Source organism: Hesperophylax consimilis, chromosome 3 (genome assembly GCF_061612785.1).
Source record: "Hesperophylax consimilis isolate HC1 chromosome 3, BYU_Hcon_1.0, whole genome shotgun sequence".
Classification (NCBI taxonomy): Eukaryota; Metazoa; Arthropoda; class Insecta; order Trichoptera; family Limnephilidae; genus Hesperophylax; species Hesperophylax consimilis.
Genome location: NC_142838.1, coordinates 33,356,072 through 33,379,828, shown reverse-complemented (window position 1 = coordinate 33,379,828; position 23,757 = coordinate 33,356,072). Strand labels below are relative to the sequence as shown.

At 38.5% G+C, this 23,757-nt stretch overlaps 1 protein-coding gene across 3 annotated transcripts in view; it reads right to left on the bottom strand.

Moving 5' to 3' along the window:
• Nucleotides 1–23,757, bottom strand: part of DNAlig4 (DNA ligase 4) — a 38,386-nt gene that overhangs the window by 5,400 nt on the left and 9,229 nt on the right. For all 3 annotated transcript variants that reach the window (XM_089650454.1, XM_089650457.1, XM_089650461.1), the window contains 6 exons: nucleotides 22,029–22,224; nucleotides 21,575–21,701; nucleotides 7,625–7,748; nucleotides 6,899–7,095; nucleotides 3,399–3,536; nucleotides 1,808–2,072 (listed from right to left, as the gene is read on the bottom strand). In XM_089650454.1, the coding sequence (XP_089506580.1) occupies nucleotides 1,808–2,072; nucleotides 3,399–3,536; nucleotides 6,899–7,095; nucleotides 7,625–7,748; nucleotides 21,575–21,701; nucleotides 22,029–22,224 (1,047 nt within the window). The remainder of the gene's footprint in view (nucleotides 1–1,807; nucleotides 2,073–3,398; nucleotides 3,537–6,898; nucleotides 7,096–7,624; nucleotides 7,749–21,574; nucleotides 21,702–22,028; nucleotides 22,225–23,757) is intronic.

Below are 23,757 nucleotides of genomic sequence, written 5' to 3'. Positions count from 1 at the left end.
TATTAATTTAATGTTCACTACGAAGGCAATTTTAAGATTCATTTAGGAGGTTGGCCTTCATCCATACTAGAGCCTCTGATATTTTGCAATGTATTTATTTCTCACAAGCGAACAGTCAAAATGCTGAATGCACAGAAATATTTTTTCGAATTAATTTAGTTTCCAACGTATTTCAAAATAAAATATTGTTTTTTAAGACAGATGAAAAAAGACTTTCAGATTTTTTTATTACAAATTCACAAATGCAATTAAAAATTTGAATGCAAACATACATAAATTTTAGTCGCTTATTGGTGGTTTTTATCATCATATTTAATTAGACAAAGGTAATATAAAATTTACTGTCACTTTTTTTGTTTTATATAAAAAAAAATTATTAAAAAATTTGCAAACCTTGACAAATATTTTTCAAAATGTAGCTTCATAGAATTATTTAAAAATTTTCGGGAGAGTCTATGGTAAACTTTTGTATGCAAACTGAAAGCATGGTGTTCTTTCTTTCTAACACTATTCAAAATGGGACAGCACGAATTTTGTGAGTCCATATCAGGCTGGGAGAAATATCTCACAAAAAGATTCCACGGGTTAAAAGTAATTTATTGTAAACAAAATATAGGAAGCATGTATTGCAAAATGGAAATCCTAGCTTCAATTTGTTGAATGAACTCAGACTGAATTGTAGGAAGCCAATATTGACTAGTTTTATTGACTTTTATCATCCCAGTGCTTGTAGTCTTCAGAATGGACTACTGCAATAGTTTGTATTCTGTAAGCTGGTTTGTCTAATGTATGTAGTGGTTACGTCACCGCTCCTAAGGTCATCATATCATAACTAGACCGCACGAGTAAAAAAGCTGAGTCAACAATCAGACTTACGAAACTTCAATTGAAATATCGGGACCGCGATACGTAAACTGCTGATAAGAGAATGTTTGCATACAGGTGATGCAAATGTTCATACAATGAACCGAGTCAGTGATTCTGCGAGTTCGACGTCCAGACGCTACTCCAACCCGTGGCAGACAATAACAAAGGAATCAGCAGCTATATAAGCGGTGGAGGACCTAAGTACATCATTATTCCTGGCCATACCGGCCTGCATCTCTCGCTCATCTGCCGACCAGGTCCATCTCACCTTCGGCTACCTCGTTTACGCTGAAGTACCTGGAAGACTCCTCGCCTTCACCTGTGCTGAACACGCCCACGAGTCCGGTCTCCATCAACGAGGTGTCGACCCACTGACCCGCGCCTCGACCATCCTACCGCCGTCTACACCTGGTGTCATCCTCATCGGTTTCAGTCATCTTCCAACCGCACAATTATACTGACTCGCAATAAACGCTGTGACACCACACAACATCATATTTCATTGTCTCACTACCAAGTCCCCATATATATAACAAACTGCAAGGGATGTCCAACACAGCAGCTTGTCTAATATGTAGTGCCACCAAATACTGTCGAATTATCCCAGGTCGTCATCTATATGATTGCCAACACTGGCTTCGATTCACATAAAGAGTTCAGTTAAAAATTTGTCTTACAGTGTATAAATCCTTTGTTCGGAATTCATCCTGCTCACGCTAACTTGAAATATTTACCGCATCGTGTTTGACATTCATGCCGTTATCGTCATGAATTTTTGGACTGAATAATGCCGTCCGCCCCGTTCTCGTTTCGTCCAACCAACATTCAGTGAAAATAATTATTTTTCTATTTATTTAGTTTAATTCTGATCTTATAATATTTTGATCTAAAATCACATAATAACATAGAAGTTCCATCAATAAAAAAATCTATTTTGTACCTGGATTTTGAACAATTTTTCCTCCATTCTCTACAACTTTGATTTCCAAATCTGCCTTGGATGCTTGGTCGTTTCCCGTCATAACACACACCTCCTTCCCACTGTACAGACTGGAGCACTCCTGAGCTCCCGTTACATCGGCTGCCTTAAACTGGGATCCCACTTCCAACATCTTAGCTTGCTTTCTGGGGGAAACTTCAGCACCTTCCGCTAACTCATTCTCTCCGATGTGGCGGGCTGTTAGCTTCTCCACAATGTATGAATCCTGTAAATTAGAATAACATATTATATATCGTAGAAATACATTACAGATACATAAGACAAAGAAGTGATCTACTTACCCACAAAATGACAATTGAAAAAATATGAAATTAGTAACAAAATTTGTGTGTTTCAATGTATATCCATAATGCTATTGTAAAAATATGCACAAGAGGTTTCAATAATAAAATACTAGTAGTTCTGTGAACAGTAGACCTCCCATCCAAAAAGTATATTATTACACAACTGCTGACCCTGTACAAATCGCAAGTGCGCCCTACTGTCGAATTTGGCAGCCATCTCTGGTCCGGAGCCCCTAAATACCTGAAAAAAACCCTTGACTCTGTGCAAAAACGGGCGGTCCGTTTGATAGATTCCCCAATCTTAACAAACGGACTGCAATCTTTAGAGCACAGGCGTCAGGTAGGTATGCTGTCCTTGTTCTATCGGTATTACAATGGAAGATGCTCTGAGGAACTAGCGTCATTGATCCCTTCGGCACCGGTGCGTAGTCGGGATACACGCCAAACGCGCGCCCAACATTTGTACACGGTTGACATTTGTCACATGAGAACGGGTCGCTTCTACGATTCGTTCTTAAGTTCAACAGCTCGGCTGTGGAACGAACTGCCGGCCTCTGTGTTTCCTCCCTCTTTCAACATGGGACTCTTCAATACCCATGTTCACTCCTTCCTCTCCACAAAAAGACCCTCCACACAGCATCCCCAAAGATGACATAGGCCCTGAGGGAAATTATTTTCTTCAGGGCCTCCTGTGTGGAGTTAATATAATTTTTTTTTTTTTTTTTCTAATTAAATAAATTTAAAAAAACAAAATTTTCTCTGAAATCATAGGATTTGTCAGTAGGTACCGACCTACTTAATTATAAACCAAGTAATAGGAATTATACAATTTGTCCAAAGAAACATCACCATCTCAAAGACAATAATTATTTTTTCAAACTTTTTTCAGGCTGACCATAATATTAAAAAACTCAAGTCAAAATTAGCTATCTAGGCAAAGTAAGGCTTGCTTGAATAATAAAGTGGATAGTGGATGCAGCAGATTTACAAACCCTGCATAGAGAATTCCCACAATTGCTGCGCTGGAAACCGTAGTGAACTTTACTTTTTTTATCAATTCCTTACCTTTACCAAGACAGTGAGACGATGGGTTTAGGCTTACTTGAATAATAAAGTGGATGCAGCAGATTTTCGAAATCGGAAACGGAACGTACAAATAAATTTACTGACAGATGAAATGCCAAACGATCGAATTAAAACAGGACTTCAGTCAAATATAGATTAATTAAAAAAAGGTGATGATCTACCTTAGTCAATTCAGCAAACTCCATGGTGGTCATACATCCGTGCCAAGGTTTGTCGAAGCGGACCTTTTCAATTCTTGGAAACCTCAAAGTAAAATCAGTTTTGAAAGCGCTAGTGCGAGTCAACTCCGATGCTTTAATCTGGAAATAAAAAATTTACCATAATTATATTTAAGTAGTCTATTATATTTTTTGAATCAAGTTGTTAGTGGAAAGAGACAATTTAGACAGCATTTTATTTAACAAATTATGTATGTAAAAACTGGCACAGACTCACGGGATATTATAATTGTGGGATTGATAGTTGCATGTTAGCTAAAATGTGCAGACTAGGGCTCTTATTTTTTTCAGAACCGGTATCACGGTGCTAGAATTTTTCAATCCCGGGATGGCACCGGGAAATAAAATGCTCAAATTATTTAAAAAATAAGAGTTGTAACGAAATGTTTTATTTTTATTTTACCGATATCATACGTAGATTAGGTAACATTGATTACTAACTAAATTCCAATAATATTAAAGTAGTTCCATAAATGAACAAAAATCAAAAATATAATACATAATACATTAGAAAACTCATTCCATATTTTGAAACATAAATTGCGACTAGTGGCGGATCGTTTCTTGGTCAATGACCTCCCAAAATATACTGTAATAGTATTAATATAAAAAAGGATTTAACAAAGTACCTGATTGTTAATTCATTTTTGATATTCATGCATATCCGTAAGGTAATTAATACCGAGTTCCAGTGCCATCTAGCATCCAAATTACAAGCTACTGTATATACCTTTAGATTTTTTCTCCTTTATAATTAATACTATGCGAATCGCAATATCAAGTATATTCATGTTTTATTTACTTGCTTCTGTATGTCACATTGGAATATCAAGTATATTTATGTTTTATTTACTTGTTTCTGTATGTCACATTGCAATATCAAGTATATTCATGTTTTATTTACTTGTTTCTGTATGTCACATCACAATATCAAGTATATTCATGTTTTATTTACTTGTTTCTGTATGTCACATCACAATATCAAGTATATTCATGTTTTATTTACTTGTTTCTGTATTTCACATTGCAATATCAAGTATATTCATGTTTTATTTACTTGTTTCTGTATGTCACATTGCAATATCAAGTATATTCATGTTTTATTTACTTGTTTCTGTATGTCACATCACAATATCAAGTATATTCATGTTTTATTTACTTGTTTCTGTATGTCACATCACAATATCAAGAATATTCATGTTTTATTTACTTGTTTCTGTATTTCATATTGCAATATCAAGTATATTCATGTTTTATTTACTTGTTTCTGTATGTCACATCGCAATATCAAGTATATTCATGTTTTATTTACTTGTTTCTGTATGTCACATCGCAATATCAAGTATATTCATGTTTTATTTACTTGTTTCTGTATTTCACATTGCAATATCAAGTATATTCATGTTTTATTTACTTGTTTCTGTATGTCACATCACAATATCAAGTATATTCATGTTTTATTTACTTGTTTCTGTATTTCACATTGGAATATCAAGTATATTCATGTTTTATTTACTTGTTTCTGTATGTCACATCACAATATCAAGTATATTCATGTTTTATTTACTTGTTTCTGTATTTCACATTGCAATATCAAGTATATTCATGTTTTATTTACTTGTTTCTGTATGTCACATCGCAATATCAAGTATATTCATGTTTTATTTACTTGTTTCTGTATGTCACATCGCAATATCAAGTATATTCATGTTTTATTTACTTGTTTCTGTATGTCACATCGCAATATCAAGTATATTCATGTTTTATTTACTTGTTTCTGTATTTCACATTGCAATATCAAGTATATTCATGTTTTATTTACTTGTTTCTGTATGTCACATTGCAATATCAAGTATATTCATGTTTTATTTACTTGTTTCTGTATGTCACATCACAATATCAAGTATATTCATGTTTTATTTACTTGTTTCTTTATTTCACATTGCAATATCAAGTATATTCATGTTTTATTTACTTGTTTCTGTATGTCATATATATAGCTCAAGAATATAGTGCAATAAACGACATGCTGCCAATAAAAAAAAGATATTCCTACGATTGAATCAAAGTAGTGCAACCAGCAAAAATGCAGGATTAAGACAAATGCAGCACAGGGATTACGGTGCCAACCAAAGTCTGGGATTTTTCCCATTTCTCGAGATGAACCCTTGAAAAATCCGAAATCTGACTTTACATATCAAGATTAACCCTAAGAAATTTAAACAAAAGAAATACATATTTCAAATATGGAATTAAAAAGTTTCTAGTCAAAAAAATATTTTATTATTTGAAGGTACTTTATCGCTTATCTGAATTTTTTGACACAGGGGCCGTTCAAGTATTACGTAAGCAGATTTATTACAATTATTTACCCCCTCTTCCCCCTTGTCACCAAAAGTAAGCAAAGCTCTTACCCCCCCCCCCCCTCCCATGCTTACGTAAAAATTGGTACCTATATGCATTTTTCTGTTAATGTATTCTGTTTTTTAAGCGAGTACCTAAACGTATTAATTATTTGTGGGAATCCCCGAATATGTATTCGGTTTTCAAACATAGACAATGTGTGGGTTGCCAATGTGTAAAAAAAAAATAACTACTGCTGAGCAGTGTTGGCGTTATCACTATCTCGACCCCCCCCCCACCCCCCCACCCCCCCATGTCATCAAAAATAAGCAAAGCAAAGACCCCCCTGCCCCCCTATAGTGCTTACATAATACTTGAACAGCCCCACATCAGTACCAATTTTGAAAACGACAATTAAAATAATTTTCAGTTAAAATATTATATTATTGGTAGGTACTTTGTCTTACATTTACATTTGTCTGAATTCTTGAAACAATCAGTTCAAACTTTTAAAATGACACTTCATATTTTTTTTAAATCCGAGTTCATTAAACCACAACCGAAATTAGTACGTTTGATGACAAAATGAACTGATTCGCTGTCGGCAAGAATTCCACGAATGCCTCATAAGGTTTTTTAAGGGACCAAAAAGAATAACCTGTTGCATGAAAATATTTTATAAAGGAATGTGTGGGCAGGTTTTACCGTACATAAGGAATGAGGTGAAAAAGTTCTTCAGTGCGGTATTATAAGGGGAAAAATATATTCCTCAATAATATCAATATCAGAGAAAACATATCAACGTTGTTTTGAAGATTGACGGGTTTCGGAAGAACTCTTTGTTCAAAAAAGTTTAGTAATAAAAACATATAGAATGAATTAGTGTCTAGGAATTAATTGGAGGTTAAGTGTGAAGTAGTAAAATAAATAATGTTGTAAGGTTAAGTTAAAGTGGGAAGTAGTGCAAGTAGAAAGGTAAGTTAGGATAGGTTGAAGTGGAAAGTAGTATAAGAAGAAAGGTTAGGTGGTGGAAGGTCTAGAAATCAAACCATTTACCAGGATATTGATACCATTTCTACAGGTGTACAAAAGACGCTGACCTGCAGAATAACTGAATTTCGGGGCTCAATCCAGAGATCAGGCTTTTCCTTGGTCCAGCAGATGGAGTCTGGAGGGGAGCCACCCTTCTCCAGCACCCTCCAGTGCGGCTGCAGTTTGCTGCAAAGCTCTTCTGTCTCTTCAGCACGGAGAGAGAGCATCACACGGCCGACTGAGTGAATCAGCGTTGGAAGATCACCTGTAATATAAATAATAATTTTACAACAATAAATTTATTTGAGTTTGTTGGTTAGAAAACGTCTTAGGGAATGTTAAACGTCATTCAGACGAATTATTATTCAGATGAATTAATTATCTGTCTTATGCTTTTTGTGACCGTCTGTGTCTGTGTTGGATAGTACCTTTTCATCCCGCCAGAGTTTGCATGAGTGTGGATTTAACTACGCCCTGTCAAATCGGAACAATCAATATTATGGTACTTACCTGGTTGAAGAAAATTAAAAAAAAAAAAATGACACTGAGATAGTCGCGTTTCTTTGGACAAATTGTATACATAATTTCTTATTTCAAATAAAATAAGTAAAAATTCACAAGAAATATTATGGTTTATAATTAAGTACTTACTTATAAAGCTTATGATTTCAGAAGAAATTTTGATTTTGATTTAAAATTAAATAAGAGAAAATTAGAAACATACTTATTTGGACGTAAGTTCTACTATTCACTATTTGCTTGAAATGGTGCAAGATGAATTAGCAAACACAAACCTTCAACTTCAGGAGGAACTGCTACTCCGAGGAGGACACTCTTCACCAAGCCATGTCTCTTATTCTCCGTGTAGTATCCACCAATTATCAGCAGGTCCAGTTCATTCATCGCACCTACTGTGTACTACATATTGCCAAAAACAAATACTAAATTACAAAAAGGAAAACTCATAAAACATAATTTCATCAAAAATACTAATTTCTGTTGTGTGTGCGTTAATCCTACGTGAAATTGGTTCAATAAACTCTAATTTGATTTGAATTTGTATCATTTTCAAAATTGAAATTGTTTGGAGAATTCAGACAAGCGATAAAGTACCTACCTATAATATAATATTTTTAACAGAAAATTTTATAACACTCGGGTTAAATTTTATAACTTGACGGCCGGCGTGGTCTAGTGGTATACGCTTTTGACTACAGATCCGAAGGTCGCGGGTTCGAACCCGGCGTGCGCAAATAAATTTTATTTAATTAATTTGTGTTATTTCACAATTAATTAATTTAAAATAATATATAGTATATTTGCGGCACGTTCCAGAGTGGAAGATACTCTCAGTATCGCCCTGGTGTAAGACCACCATTCAGAATTGAAACGTTGCTTGAAATGGCTTTAGCCGTGTTTGGTGACCAGATCTGAATAGCCAGGTACTTCCCCATCTTCCTCTTTCCCATCTCCTTCCCCTCTCCAATACCTTTAGCCTCACAACATACCCCAATTGGGGATGCCATAGTCTCACTGGCTCCAGACGGGAGCAGTTGGGACTCTTGTGCGGTATTACTGTAAAAAAAAAAAAAAAAAATAACCACTCGATGGCTACTCAATTTTAGGTAGGTGGTTTTATGAATTACAATTATTATTTTTTTTATAAATCCTAAAAATATGGGATAGGCAATAAATCTAGGTGGATTCACTGGCTTTAAACCACAGTAAGCAGTTCACAGCAATGTTAGGGTGTAGCGTGTGTGGCAAAACATTAGTTATATTTGGCCGCACACATGTTTACATCTTCCGCACACACCTCGAAGAAAAGAAAGGTGTCACCACACTTTTATAATATTCATAACCTACATATTTAAAAAACGTAATTTATTATTTTGTGATACATTCTTGATTACTTAATTTTATCCAACCATGAATGTCCATATTTGCGCATTCGCGTGTTTAATGTCTTGTACAGATAAGTTAAGCGCTTGTTATATGATAGCGAAATTTCGCAAACTGTCAAAATGTCTTCATTTTTATGTCACTAGAGGGCGGTAGTTGTACATTAATGAACTTGTTAAAATATAACATCACATGTGCGTTTGTCGCAAAGCAATGAACGTATAATATGAATGTGAAATATTAAGTAAAACAAACAACTTAGTAAAAAAGTATGACTTATTTGCAGAACCTACTATTTTGGTAAAGCATTTAATTTGACATTTTTTATAAATGTTTCATCATTCACTTGCTGTTGTCATTAGTGTTGAGGAACATTTCCGATACATAAAGTTTGTTTTACACGGTGTTCGGAAACTCGTGGTATAAACGGTAAAACCCTTTATAGGTCATAAGCTAAAAACGGATAGTTTTGAAACCTGCAACATTAAGGTTTATATTTCTTTATGTTTACAAGTTATAAGCCCTTGGGTTGTAATCATTCTGAGGTAACGCACAGAGGTCTTGAATCGAACCAACCGCCCAAAGTTCTCACATGTTGAGTAAATTTACGAAAATCGCGTCCTGGTCAGTTTCTCTATAAAATTATCAAAGCAGTTATTCATTTATTGTCAATTTTGGGTTATGACTTTTTTTATTTGAGCTTTCGTTTTCGAGAAAATCGAAGGTGGATTTATTTGGTAAATTTCTTAATTTTATATTTGATAGAATATCTATACATATTAATAACATCATTAATAAATTGACCTCGAGAAATAAAAGAAATTTTATTTTTTTATTTATATATTTGTTAAATTATTCTGTGTCATTTAGTACAACTAAACAATAATCTTTTTTCATTTATTCGTTACTTGAAGCATACCTTGTTTGGAGTATTTTTTCCGGCTGCCATGGATAAATCATAATATTGATCTACAAAGAGAAAAATAATATTGGTAATTTTTGGTTCAATTACCAAACGTGCCCTATGAAAAAACGTTCACTCTCCCACTTAGTCAGAGCGCGTAAAGACAATGAATTCTCTCACACACACTTGCATAAAGATGCCGCCAGTAAACAACATGACGTTAGTGCTAACCGTTAGGAAAAGGAACGCATGTTAAATGTTGAATTTTACAACTTTTAAAAAATATGACACTTGAAAAAATACAATACGTCAAATTTACATGAAAAAAGAGAATTTGTGAGTATTTACTGTTTTTGTAGCTTCATAAGATTATTGCAATTCTTTAAGTGAGTCGGTATTCTACTTTTAGACCCATTAATGAAACATCTTGATGGCATTTTCGAAATATATACGCCGTAAAACAGGGAGCCTATAGCTTCACCGCCATCACCGGGGGCTTCCATCCCGGAATAAGTAAAAAAACTGTGAAATGCGTTGAAAATTTGGTGCAAGATGAAGTATTTATTTAATTGTTAATATCCACAGATAGCATAACGATAATTAGAGGCCGTACTTCTACAGATGTGTGTATTATATACATATTTTAAATTAAAAATATAGTGTGAAGCCGTTATTAACGCGATAATCATACATCCAAGTTTTAAAAGTGGGTTGTATGGTGTATCAATGTTTTTATTTTTTACGGTCGAATGCCTACAGCAACTACAAAAAAAAATAGGCAGACTGAAAAATAATAGTCCATTAATTGGTAACAAAGAATATGAAGTCTGAGAATGACATACGAAAGGTAGTATTAAGCCGTTTTAGAGAGCCGTTTTCCAGCAAATCACCATTCTGCCCTATAACCCACTCTTAATGGGACGCGAACACAGCGAAAAAATTTGAGTGAATGTTGGTTTGGAGGATTTCCTATTTAATTAAAACGAATGGCTGAATCGAAAACCAAAAACCCGAATCTCCATTTTTTTTTTTTTTTTTTTTTTTTTTTTAATTTGTGTATTACAGACTTGTGTCCATTTACAATACACATGTAACATTAACTACACAATGTAAAGAATAATAAGTAAATGATACGAAACAATAAAAGAAAAAGAATAGGAATAACAAGTTATAAATAGTGATTTTTTACATTCATATGCCTCTTGAATTCTTCAAGGCTACTATTAAAAATATCGATAGTCTTGGAGGCGTTGTTTAACAGCGCCATACCTCGTGTCATGCTATGCCGAGCCAGTACGTCCGTTATGCCACGTGGGATACATAGCAGATCATGGTGCCGTCCCTGGCTGTAGTTGTTCGGTACGTATAACTTATAGCATTCCAGAAGGTATGGGCTATCTATTAAATTATTAAGAATTTTGTACGCCGTTACTGCAAGGGCCCCACTCCTCCTCGAGTGGAGACTTTGGTAGCGCGTTTCGGCAAGCAATTTTTCGTGATGCATGAATCGCGGGTACTCTCCGTGCATTCTCAAATACATGTATCTCAAAAACTTTTTTTGAATCTGTTCTAATTTTTCAATGTATTTTTGTTGGTATGGGGCCCATACAGCGGAGGCGTATTCAATTTTAGATCTTATAATGCAGTTGTACAAAGTCATCATTGCCTCGAGATTGGAAAATTGTTTGCAGAGTCTTATGACAAATCCGAGAAGCTTGTAGCATGATGTCGTCAACTGCAATATATGGTCCGAAAACGTAAGTTTGGGATCAAAGACTACCCCAAGGTCCTTGATGGATTTTACTTTTGACAATATATCATTTTTGATGCAATAATCGAATTTGATAGGGTTTCTCGAACGTGTATACGACATAGCGACACATTTTTTTGTAATTTTCATCAGCCCATGATGAAATTGAATCTAAATCAGTTTGCAATTTGACACAATCTTGACCATCACAAATTCTCTTAAGTAATTTTAGATCGTCATCAAAAAGCAGGCAAGTGGAATGTTTGATGCATTCTTGAATGTCATCAATTAAGATTATAAATAGTAGAGGCCCTAGGTTTGACCCCTGTGGCACTCCAGAGAATGCAGAAAATTCTCTAGACCTGTATCCGTCGATGCAAACATATTGTTTCCTATTCCTTAAATACGTGACAAAAAAATTTAGGAGGGGTTTGTCGAAACCAATTCTATGTATTTTTCGTAGCAGTACGTCATGATCTACTCGGTCGAACGCCTTGGCAAAATCCGTGTAGATCACATCAGTTTGATGTTGAGCATCTAATCCTCTTGCTACTCTCTGTGAGAGTTCTAGAAAATTAGAGACGGTGGACTTATTTGATAGAAATCCATGTTGGTTTCCCCAAAGAAACGGTTTAATTTGTTTGTTTAGCTTTTCGCAAATTATTGTTTCAAATATTTTTGGGAGTATTGACAGAACCGCTACTGGTCTATAGTTCTGGACTTCCGTTTTTGTTCCAGATTTATGTATCGGGCTAACCTTGGTAAGTTTCCAGGATTGAGGAAAAGTGGAAGTTGAAATGCTGAGGTTGAAGATAAAGCATATCGGGTTAAACAAATGTTCTTCCAACATGATAATGATATGAGGTGGGATTCCATCTGGCCCCGTGGCCTTGTTGGGCTTTTGTTCCCGAATACACGCTTTGACTTCCTCTGGCTTAATTTGTTCCAGAGATATTGAACCTGTGTTTCTAGGCACCTCAGCCCGGAGACTTTCTACATCTAGGTGAGGGCTCATATGGTTGTATACCGACTGGAAATAGTCCGCGAATCTCTCTGAAACTTGTTGGGGACATTGGATTATTTTATCGACATTCATAAGTCCAATAGGAGTACCCCTACCTGCTTTTTGTGATCTAATATATTGCCAGAAATTTTTGGGGTCTTCTTTGATCCCATTTTCAATATCGGATAAATATTTGTTCTTTTTTAGAGACATCTCTTTTTTGAGATCGGATCTCTTTGCAGAAAATAATAAATAGTCTGATTTATTATTAGTAGCTTTGTACTTCCTGCGAAGAGATTCCTTACATTTGATTTTTTCTATAATATTTTTATCGAACCAAACTGGGTAGCTAACATTTGCTTTCGATAATTTTTTACACATAATTAAGGTACACATAATTCAAATATACTAAATAATACAGAGTAAAAATATTCCACAGCTTCGTTGACAGATTTCATGTTGTATAAATATATCCAGTTGAAGTGTGAGAATATTTTTAGACATAGATTAATATTAACGTGTTTAAAATTAAATTTGTTAAAGTTCGAATATAAGTTTCGTCCCGTTTGATGATGGTTTGCACGCATTCCACGCCTACTGTATTGTGTCCTCGCCAGAGTGGCCGAGATGGCCAGTGTAGGATGGTGGTGATCTTCTCTAACCAATGCTTCATCGCTGTACGTCACCTCACATATATTTAAATTACTTAGCACTAAATCAAGCATGTTATTGTACTTGTTTACAACTGTACTATGTTGCGTTAGTCCATTGGAGTTTATAAAACATATGTGATCAAGTATGACATCTTCAGGTTTGTTATGCAAATTGAAATCTCCCATAATAATAACATTTTTGTTGGATAATAGGTTGGCCTTATTATTGAGATGTTCATAAAACTTCGTGCGGATATCTCTGTCGTCTGTACAGTAGAAATATGCCACACATACCAGCGCAGTGAAATTCGTTTTTGTAATTTTGATCCAGATGTTTTCGCCCTCTGTTTCAAGTTCAGTTAATCTTTGTGACATAATCGGTTTGCGTACAGCAATGCATACCCCACCGCCGCGCGAGGCGTTCCTACTGCCGCTACGGCTGGCAGCGAGTGTACTTGTAGTAGTAATATTACTATCGCATCTATCACGGCGATGTACTTCGTATCTATTATCAAACAGTTCGTTGTCATAGACAGAGGTGCTCAACCATGTCTCTGTCAACCCAATTATTTCATTGTTTTGAGATAGCAAATTTGTTGTAAATTCGTTTATTTTGGAGTTTACACCCCTAACATTCTGATAAAGGAGTTTTAGACGCGCCATTAAGCTGAGGGGTCTTTGTCTGATTTGATTTCAAAAATGGGAATTTGAATTTGTTTACCGAAATACCTGCGGGCCAGACTTCGGGGTTTAGAAACTTTTCCTTATCTTGTTCGGCAATCCCGATTTTAAAAGAGCTGTAGTTCCCGCGGGCTTGAAGCTTTACGACTTCGACGGTGTCTTGTGCGACACCTTCCAGGAATTCTTTAATGTTGTTAACTTCTGTGTTGGGACAGAATGGCCAAGCGTGAATGTAGAACTTGCGCTCTACTGCGCGTAGGGTCGTGTCGGCCTTTGTCCCTTTGACGATAGGAACAGGTTTACGGACACGCGGTTTCCGGGTTTGAAACACCCAGCCACTATCAATATCCTCGACGTCGTCTTGTGACGATGTCTGCGGATCTAATTTTGAAGGCTTAGTTGTAGAATTAGCCTCCGTTTTCTTATTTTTCTTGTTTTTGTCTTTTGTTATGCGCGGGCCTTCTGTGGGCGCGGTTCGTGGCTCCACGGTTGTGGGCCCCGGTAGCGGCGTACTACGCCCGGCTGCTTCGAGTGAAGCTACCTTAGCGCACAACTTGGCAATAGTGTTATTTTGGTAGGATAATTCGGATTTTTGCTCACCAATTATTGCCTTTAGATCGGACACCGTTGTTGTGAGCACGTCGATTTTCCTGATCAGCTCCACGACGTTTTGATTTATAGATTCCCACGCTTGGTTTGATCGCGTAGCCATATTAATTTTATTTGTTTAGAGCGTTTGAAAACACGACTTCACTGATGTAGTATAATTGTTACATTGCTCAAGTAGTTAGTTGCCATTTTCAAATATTGAACTGATTTGTCGATTCAGATTATGCATGATTTTTCCCGGATCTGTGCAAGTTCAACATAATTTCTCTTGTGAGTACATCCATTCTTACATATGAGGGTGAATTTTTAAAAATAGGAATCTATGGATGTCTCGAGGAAATTATTATCAAACTAAAAAAGAATCTTTTCAAATTTAGACAAGCTACAGAATTAAACTAAGTCAATACCTACCAAGATAGTAAAAATAATAATATAGTACCTACCTACAATATATTTTACACTACTTACTTTTGCAGGCTATTTTTAAAAGTGGAACTAATGTTTAGGTAAAAGGGTAAAAAGAGATCCATGCTTGTACAGGGTGGCGCAAAACTACCGTTATGGTTTGAATGTAAGTTGGAATGAAATTTAACTTTTTTAATTTATTTATATTTTTTATTTTAATTTCAGAATTTTGTGAAGAAAACTTGGGGAATTTGAAATGGAACACAACAGAACAGCGATAAACAATTGTTGAATTTTACTTTGAAGATCAACGGTCAATTGTTTGGACGCAGCGTGCTTATCGCCGTTTTTTCAATGTGCGTACTGGACCTTCAGCACCAACAATAAACCGCCTGGTTGCAAATTTTCGACAACATGGTACAGTAAGACACCTTCCATGTACCGGAAGACCACGTACGGTCCACACAGAAGAAAATATCCAACGTGTTGTGGATAGTGTGCAGGACAGTCCAGAAACATCAACAAGAAGACGTTCGGCACAACTGGGGCTATTGTGGAGGTCCGTTCAGAGGATTTTGGCCACATTGCACATGTTCCCGCATAAGGTTCAGCTTGTGCAAGAATTGAAGCCGATATACTACCAACAACGCCTTGATTATGCCATTTCATTCTGACAAAAAGCAGAAGAAAATCGCAGTTTCATTAACAATTCGATAATGAGCGATGAAGCCCATTTCTAATTGATTGGTTTCATAAACAAGCAAAATTGCAGGATATGGGCTACGGAGAATCCAAGAACAGTTCATCAGCAACAATTACACCCACTTAAATGTACTATTTGGTGCGGTGTATCGTCTGAAAGGATTATTGGTCCATATATTGGTGCTGAATATGTTCACCCCCACATTCACCGGATTTAACAGCGCCAGACTGTTTTCTTTGGGGTTATTTGAAAGAAAGGGTATACGTAAATAAGACAGCGACAATATCACAGCTAAAACAAAATATTCGCAATGAAATTCAAGCCATAACACTGGAAATTTATCGAAAAGTTATGCAAAATGTACTGGAAAGAGCACGAATGTGCGAACCCGAAAATGGCCACCACTTGCAGGATATAATTTTTCACACTTAAGCCAAAAATATTCCCCATTAATATTCTGTAAAAAAAAAATAATAATTAACCATTAAATAAAAAAAGTTATTACACATTCAAACCATATCGGTAGTTTTGCGCCACACTGTATATCTTTGTTATTTTCAAATCATAACATTACGTCCCGTGAATTTTCCCGGTTTCAACTAGTTATAAAATAACAAATAATAATGATATTGTGTTGTAAGAATGGAATGTAAGAATGATGGTAATATATTATCGTCAACGGTAAATCATCATTCAAGGCGTGTATTCATCAGCAAACTGTAACCGTTTAAACACAGTAAGAAGCGTAGGGAGTGTGGCGAACCCATCGCTCAGGGAGTGGAAAAACGACCTGCAATAGCCATCCCAAGCTAAGGTGTGAGATACCGTGCTCAGGGCTGAATGACACTGGGGAACAGTGTCACGAACGGTTCCTCCGAGACACAAGGTCGCATCTCGGAGTATACAGACCTTACCCCAGCATTCGGGGCTCTGCTGGGGTGGACCTTTTATTTCCCTAGATACTCGTGGGACCAAATATGGACTGTAAAAACAAAAACCAAAACAACACTGACGAGGGACCTTTAAGGAACCTAGAGGGAGTGGAAGGAGGAGTTGAGGCCGCCTCGGTGGACTCATCCCTCTTGGGGCCTTTGAGGAACCAAGAGGAAGTGGAGAGGAGAGATGGGACCACCCTGGTGGACTCTTCCCTTGAGGGGCCCTCTGGGAACCATAAAGAAGGACCTCCGACGGACGCAACACGGCGGGATCCCCCAGGGGATCCAGACGTGGAAATGCAGGGACCATCAGGGGACCTGGAAAATAACTTCTTTAAGAACCCCCGACTCCAACTGGGGCCCTCGGGGAACCAGCGGAGAGGGGGGGACTTAAAGAAGAGACTTACTCCAACAACCACCGCTGAGGAAGACAAGGTAAAGTCCCTGTCAGACGATGTGGAAAAAATTCACATCAGTAAGAAACTCAGTGGGGCTGCGTGGAGAAAACTCAAAAGAGAGAAGCAGGGGCGGCAGGAAGGAAACCAGGAACAACCAGGGACTGTAAAAGTCCGCTGGGGACAACCAGGGACCTCGAAGGCCGGAACCAGGCAAGGCAAACCAGGGACAGACCGGAAGCTAACGGGGACCGCACAAGGTAACCGGGAGCAACCTGGAACGTCCGGGGAAAAGAAGGCTGGGAAGAGGAGAAGAACCTCACCAGAACCTAAACCCTTGGGGCTTTCACCGGGAAATGCCAGGAAAAAGCCCCGAGGAATTCTCACCTCTGCTACCTATGCGGAAGCCGCTGGAAATAAAATTCGAGTGGCTGTTGTACATAGAAACAGAGAGGAAGAATTTACAAAAGAGCAGGAGGCCCTCGTGAGTGAGGCGGCCGCGGATCTGATTTTGAGCATCCCAAAGGGACAGTTCAAACCCAGATTCGACGAATGCTTCACTCAGAGGGGCGTCCTGAAAATGACCTGCTCCGACAAGGAGTCAGAGACATGGCTGAGGGAGATGGTGCCGACCATACGGAAATGGCAGGGCTGCGACCTGGAGGTGGTGGGGTTGCAGGAACTGCCAAAGTACGTAAAGGTTATGGCAGTAATCCCCGAAAATGGAGCAGTAAGCACCGAGAGGTTGCTACAACTGCTGGAGAACCAGACTCCCCGGCTACACACAAAAAAATGGATCGTCCACGACTCGATCAGGGATAAGAACATGTATCGCCTGATCATGAGTGTGGACGAGGAAAGTGTGAAGGTGCTGAGGGAGATGGGGATGACGGCGCATGTCGGGATAAGGAAGGCCACTTTCACGGTGCGCTCTCCTAACACCGAGGAGCGTAAATAGGAGGAATGACTTAAGGATTAGGCAGTAATGGCTAAAAACTTACAGTTCATTCAAATAAACTTGCACCGTAGTCCGGCAGCGACTGCAGTGCTTAGCAGTAGAGTCACTCGGGACAGTGTGGACGTCGCGCTGATCCAAGAACCCTGGACTTATAGGGGGAAGGTCAGAGGACTAAACATGAACCAAGGTCTAATCTATTATAACGAGTCGGGGGACAGACCCAGGGCCTGTATTCTCATCAGAGGGATACCTGGCACACTGCTACCCGAACACTGCAGTAGGGACTTAGTGGCTGTGAAGCTACAGGTCACGCTGGACCAAAGAAGCAGGGAAGTAGTTGTGGCATCAGCATACATGCCCTATGACTCTGTGGAACCACCACCCTCAAGGGAAATAACGAGACTCGTCCAGGACTGCAGGGAGAAGGGTAGGGAACTGATACTCGGAGCAGATGCTAACTCGCACCACACTGTGTGGGGGAGTACGGACATCAACAAACGAGGACAGGACCTCCTGGAATACCTGATGACAGTGAACCTTGAGATTCTTAATAGAGGTAGGGAACCCACCTTCGTTATAAGTAACAGACAGGAGGTGATAGACCTCACCCTAGGAACATTAAGAGTCTCAGGATGGAGAGTATCGGACGAACCATCCCTGTCGGACCACCGACACATAGAATTTAAACTAGAGGGAGAAACAAGCAAAACGGGGACCGATACATATAGGAACCCAAAAGCAACTGACTGGACTAGATACTCGGAGGAACTAAATATAGGAATGACAAGATTCCCAGCTAAATACGGCTGCCCCGAAGAAATTGAGGACGCAGTAGAAGTACTGAGGGACTCAATGATAAGGGCATACGAAAATAGCTGCCCTCTGAAGACAAGTACCAGGGACAAAACACCGTGGTGGAGCAGAAGACTGCAGGAGCTACGGAAAATAGTAAGGCAAGCTTTCAACAAGGCCAAAAAGTCAGGAAACTGGGATGCCCACAAGCAATACCAGAAAGAGTACAAGGTGGCAATCCAGAAAGCCAAAACATGCTCCTGGGAGAAATACTGTGGGGAGGTGGAAACCATCCCAAATTCTTGCAAAAGACCCAGGGGCAGCAAAAGGCCCATTCAAAAAAGCTGATGGAGGATATACCAACAGTTGGGAGGAGGAGTTGGAGGTACTGCTGGGGAAACATTTTCCCGGCTACAAAAAGTTAGAAGCAGATGATACCGGTCCACCACCAGCCCGAGTTACACGGGAAGGTAAGGACTGGGACACTGCGGCTAAAATAGTTACTCCCTCCAGAGTTAAATGGGCAATCAGAGGGTTTGACCCTTTTAAAAGCGCAGGAGAGGATGGAATCTTTCCGGCACTTCTACAGAGGGGCCTAGATACAATCCTACTTCCGGTGACGAAGATCCTGAGGGCATGCTGTGCCCTCGGATACATCCCCATACCATGGCGGAAGACAAGGGTAGTGTTCATACCCAAACCGGGGAGAGCTGACTACGACCAACCAGGTGCATTCCGCCCAATTAGCCTGACCTCATTTCTTTTGAAGACAATGGAGAGGCTAATGGACAGGCACATAAGGGACGGGGCACTGAAAGAGAAGCCCCTCCACGAGTTACAGTTTGCTTACCAAGCAGGTAAGTCAGTCGACGCGGCACTGCACAGGTTGGTGTACAAACTGGAGCAGGCACAAGTGACTGGGGAACTGGCGGTAGGGCTATTCCTGGATATAGAGGGAGCATTTAACTGCACCACTATTAAATCCATTGATGAAGCGGCAGAAAGACATGGACTCGACAAAACCACCAGAAGGTGGCTGAGGAACATGCTCTCAGGCCGGATACTTACGGTGACAAGGGGTGAGGTAAGCATCAAAGTGCTGGTGACACGAGGGTGTCCACAGGGAGGGGTCTTATCACCCTTGCTGTGGAGCCTGGTGGTGGACAACCTCATCCGGAAACTCAACAACAGGGGCCTATATACGCAAGGGTATGCGGATGACATTGCAACCATAATAAGGTGTTGGGATGCAGACACAACCCGAGGCCTTATACAGTCAACACTGGCAACAGTGGAAGAATGGTGTGAAGAAACAGGACTGTCAGTCAACCCAGACAAGACAGAACTAGTAATCTTTACGCGTAAAAGGAAACTAGAAGGATGGAGCAATCCAACCTTCTATGGAAAGGAATTAGAACCCTCTGACACGGTTAAGTACCTCGGAGTCATCATAGATGCCAAACTGAGCTGGAAAAACCAGGTGGAAACTGTAGGCAGAAAGGCCTGTGCTCTGATGTGGGCAACTAGGCGAATCTGCGGCAGAACGTGGGGTCTCAAACCTAAAATGATGCAATGGCTTTACACAGCCGTTGTAAAACCAAGGATCATGCACGCAGCCCTGGTCTGGTGGAGGAGAACAACACTGAAAACAGTGATGGTCACACTCAATCACATACAGGGACTTGCATGCAGAAGCATCACAGGAGCCATGAGAACCACTCCAATACTAGCCATGGGAGTGCTGCTGAACCTACCCCCACTAAACATAGAAATAGAGGGGGCGGCGATGGCGGCAGCCTACAGGTTACATTGCAATGGCCAATGGAGAGGAGAGTTGCCCAGAAACAGTCACACGGAGATAGGAATAAGACTGAGGGCAATTAGTCCGACGGCTGGGATGAAGCAGGACGGCAAACAAGCCGAATACTTCTTCGGACAGCTGTTTAAAGTGACGTACCCCACAAGGGAGGAATGGGACACGGTCCCAGGTCCAAACTCCAAACAGGAACTAATCTGGTTCACAGACGGGTCCAAGATGGAGGAAGGAACAGGGGCCGGGGTCTGTCTACAGGGATCTAAGAGGGAACTCAGTATACCTCTAGGAATGCACTGCACTGTGTTTCAAGCTGAGATGAAAGCCATCTTAGCCTGCGCACAGGAGAATATGAGTATCGGGTACAGAAATAAGAACATAAACATATGTTCGGATAGCCAGGCGGCCTTAATGGCACTGGAAAGTAACCGATGCGACTCCAGACTGGTGATGGAATGCAGGACTATCCTAATAGAACTGGCGACCATCAATAAAGTAACCCTGCTCTGGGTACCAGGACATAAAGGTATTGAGGGCAACGAGCGGGCTGACGAACTAGCAAGGAAAGGGGCGAAAGCACCACTTGTGGGATCTGAGCCGGCTGTAGGAGTAGCAGCTTGCCACACCAAACTACATATCAAGAGGTGGGTCAAATCCCAACACTGGAAGGAATGGAAGAAGGCACCCGGAATGAGGCAATCTAAAGTAGTCATAAACGGACCGGACCCTAACCGAACCAGGCAACTAATCGATATGGACAGAAACTCACTGAGGGAACTGGTAGGACTATTAACGGGACACTGCCATCTCAGGAGACACATGCAACTGTTGGGAGTGGAAAACACCAACATCTGTAGGAAATGTGAAGAGGAGGAAGAGACTCCAATTCACCTATGGTGCCAATGTCCCGCTCTGCTGGGAATAAGGCTCAGATACCTGGGAAGACACAGTGTGGAACCAGAAGACATCGCCACATATCCAATGACAGCCCTGGTGAACTTCATAAAAGGGACCGGGTTACTGGCAAGGGAATGAGGTAAAATGGGAGATAGTACAATGGGCCTATGGCCTAAGTGCTCGCGGGGAACGTAAGCAAACCGCCTCCGACTATAAAAAAAAAAAAAAAAAAAACACAGTAAGTAGGCACTAGTGTGTACGTGAATGCGGTTATACGGGCCTCGCCGCGAGTCGCTCGAACCACATTAGAAATTAATCAGGACAATGGGAATTGTTAAACTTACCTCTGGTTTTATTTTAAACCATCCCTTTTTCCTACTGTTCGGTTTGTAGAGGGATGCAATGTTTTTCAGAACTATTCCTTCATCCTGATCATCGATTGCTTTGTTCAGTGCAGCGAGGACTTCATCGCTGGAATATATTCACAAATTTTAAATTAAACCTAAACAAACCTAGAAAAGACTTTTGAGATGAACTTACCTTGTTATTAAAACAAATATGTATGTAATACATATATTTGGGAAACAGGTAAGAAATAAAATAAGTTCTCCTGTCTTTACACTGTACAGAATGGGGGCTCTTGTGATGTGTTTCTTTTTTTAAAACCGATAAAGACCTATCTTTAGTATGAATGTCTGTATATTAGGTATAAGACGTAAAATTTTATAACTACATACATAAAATATACATTAAAAAAAAATGAATAAATTGTAAAATATCTGTGATTGATCGACTAACCACGATTGTGTTTGAACTCTTTTACTGTGTATAATGACACCTTCCTTCTCGATAAACATCCCATCAAGCATGCTAAGTCTCTTGTTCAGTGGTACCCCAGTTAATATGTCATCATTTAATAGCAATATATCAAAGGCACAGAAGCATGGGCGGTATTTGCTACCGTCGGTCATCTTTTTAACATCAAATGTCATGCCTAAAAAACAAGATATCATTAACATTTTATTAGAAAAATCTATTATAAGCATTACTGCTACCTCACTTTTTTTTCGTTTCATATAAAAATAAATAATGTATATATATTTTTTTCATTTATCGTTGCTTCCACCGCAAAATTACCTAACTGACAATTTTCACTATTTGGACTAATGATGCAAATTTGTCTGCAATTATGACCCTTACGTCCATACAAAATTATACAATTAAAAAAAATATGGTTTTTAAAACAAAATTCAAATACTAAATTACCTATCTGACAGCTTCTCATTTGTGCCTGCAAAATTATCTAACTGCCATTTTAACTTGAGAGATTTCACGCATTGTGTTGCGCTGCATTCAAACTCCGAAATTGTAATTTTAAATAGAATTTACCATGCAAAGTGAACTGTGACAAATATATAAGGTATTTATAAATCCATTTTATACATGAAATACACTTATAACAAGTCGTTATGTTTAAATATAACAATTTATTGAACTTGTCTGTTATAGATTTTTGCAAGATAGAATATTTTTGTTACCGCCATTTTTTTTAGCAGTATCAAATTTTGCATCATACATAATGAATGAGAATAACTTGTCTGCCGTTGATATTGAGCAACTTCTGCTGATGGATGATATTATTACATTTAATATTATTGTAGAAAGCAATCACTTTGTGGTTTGACATATTTAATAAAATAAAATACTTTTTTGTTTTAAAACCACGATATTTATTAATTTAAGAACCGACCGGTTTCGCTTTACTTAAGCATCATCAGGGTACAAATTTGAAACCGGTCGGTTCTTAAATTAATAAATATCGTGGTTTTAAAACAAAAAAGTACTTTATTTTATTAGATATTAATACATTTCCTTACGATGATCCTGGGAATGAATTAAATACAAATGAAATGATTATCACTGAGGAAAAAGTGTCTGAAAATCTAGATCCGGATAACGAAGCTGTACCAGAATGCAACATTTCATGTAATTCTGAAAATAATGAGAAAGATGTATCTGTTAACCTAAATTCTGATTACAAGGCTGCATTAGAATGCAGTAGCTCAGATGATTCAAATTCTGATGGCGATGTCCCAAGGAAAACAATTTCTTCCGAGTGCGAGTGTCGACAATATTAAAGATGTTAGTTTGGAAAATTATACTAACATAGTAACAATATCTACAAGAGAAACTAACAAAAGAAGGAGAATGCAGGGAAAGGATTATATGGGTTTAAAAAACAAAATGATGGAAAATACTTGTTGAGTGAATCCCAGGCACCTATTTGTTCTTCAAAGAAATGCCTGACTTCTAAAAACAAACATTGTCATGAATTTAATGATATTCAGAGGCAATAAATGTTTACTTATTTTTGGTAAAATATGAGCCGGGATATGAAAAAAATATATATCAGCTCTTTAACAGATAGTATTCCTACAAAGCGGCCTTCTGAGTCAAGAAGGCAATATTCTCACGTTTACTACTTGAAAAATGGTGAAGAAAAAAAGCAAGTTTGTAAGAAAACATT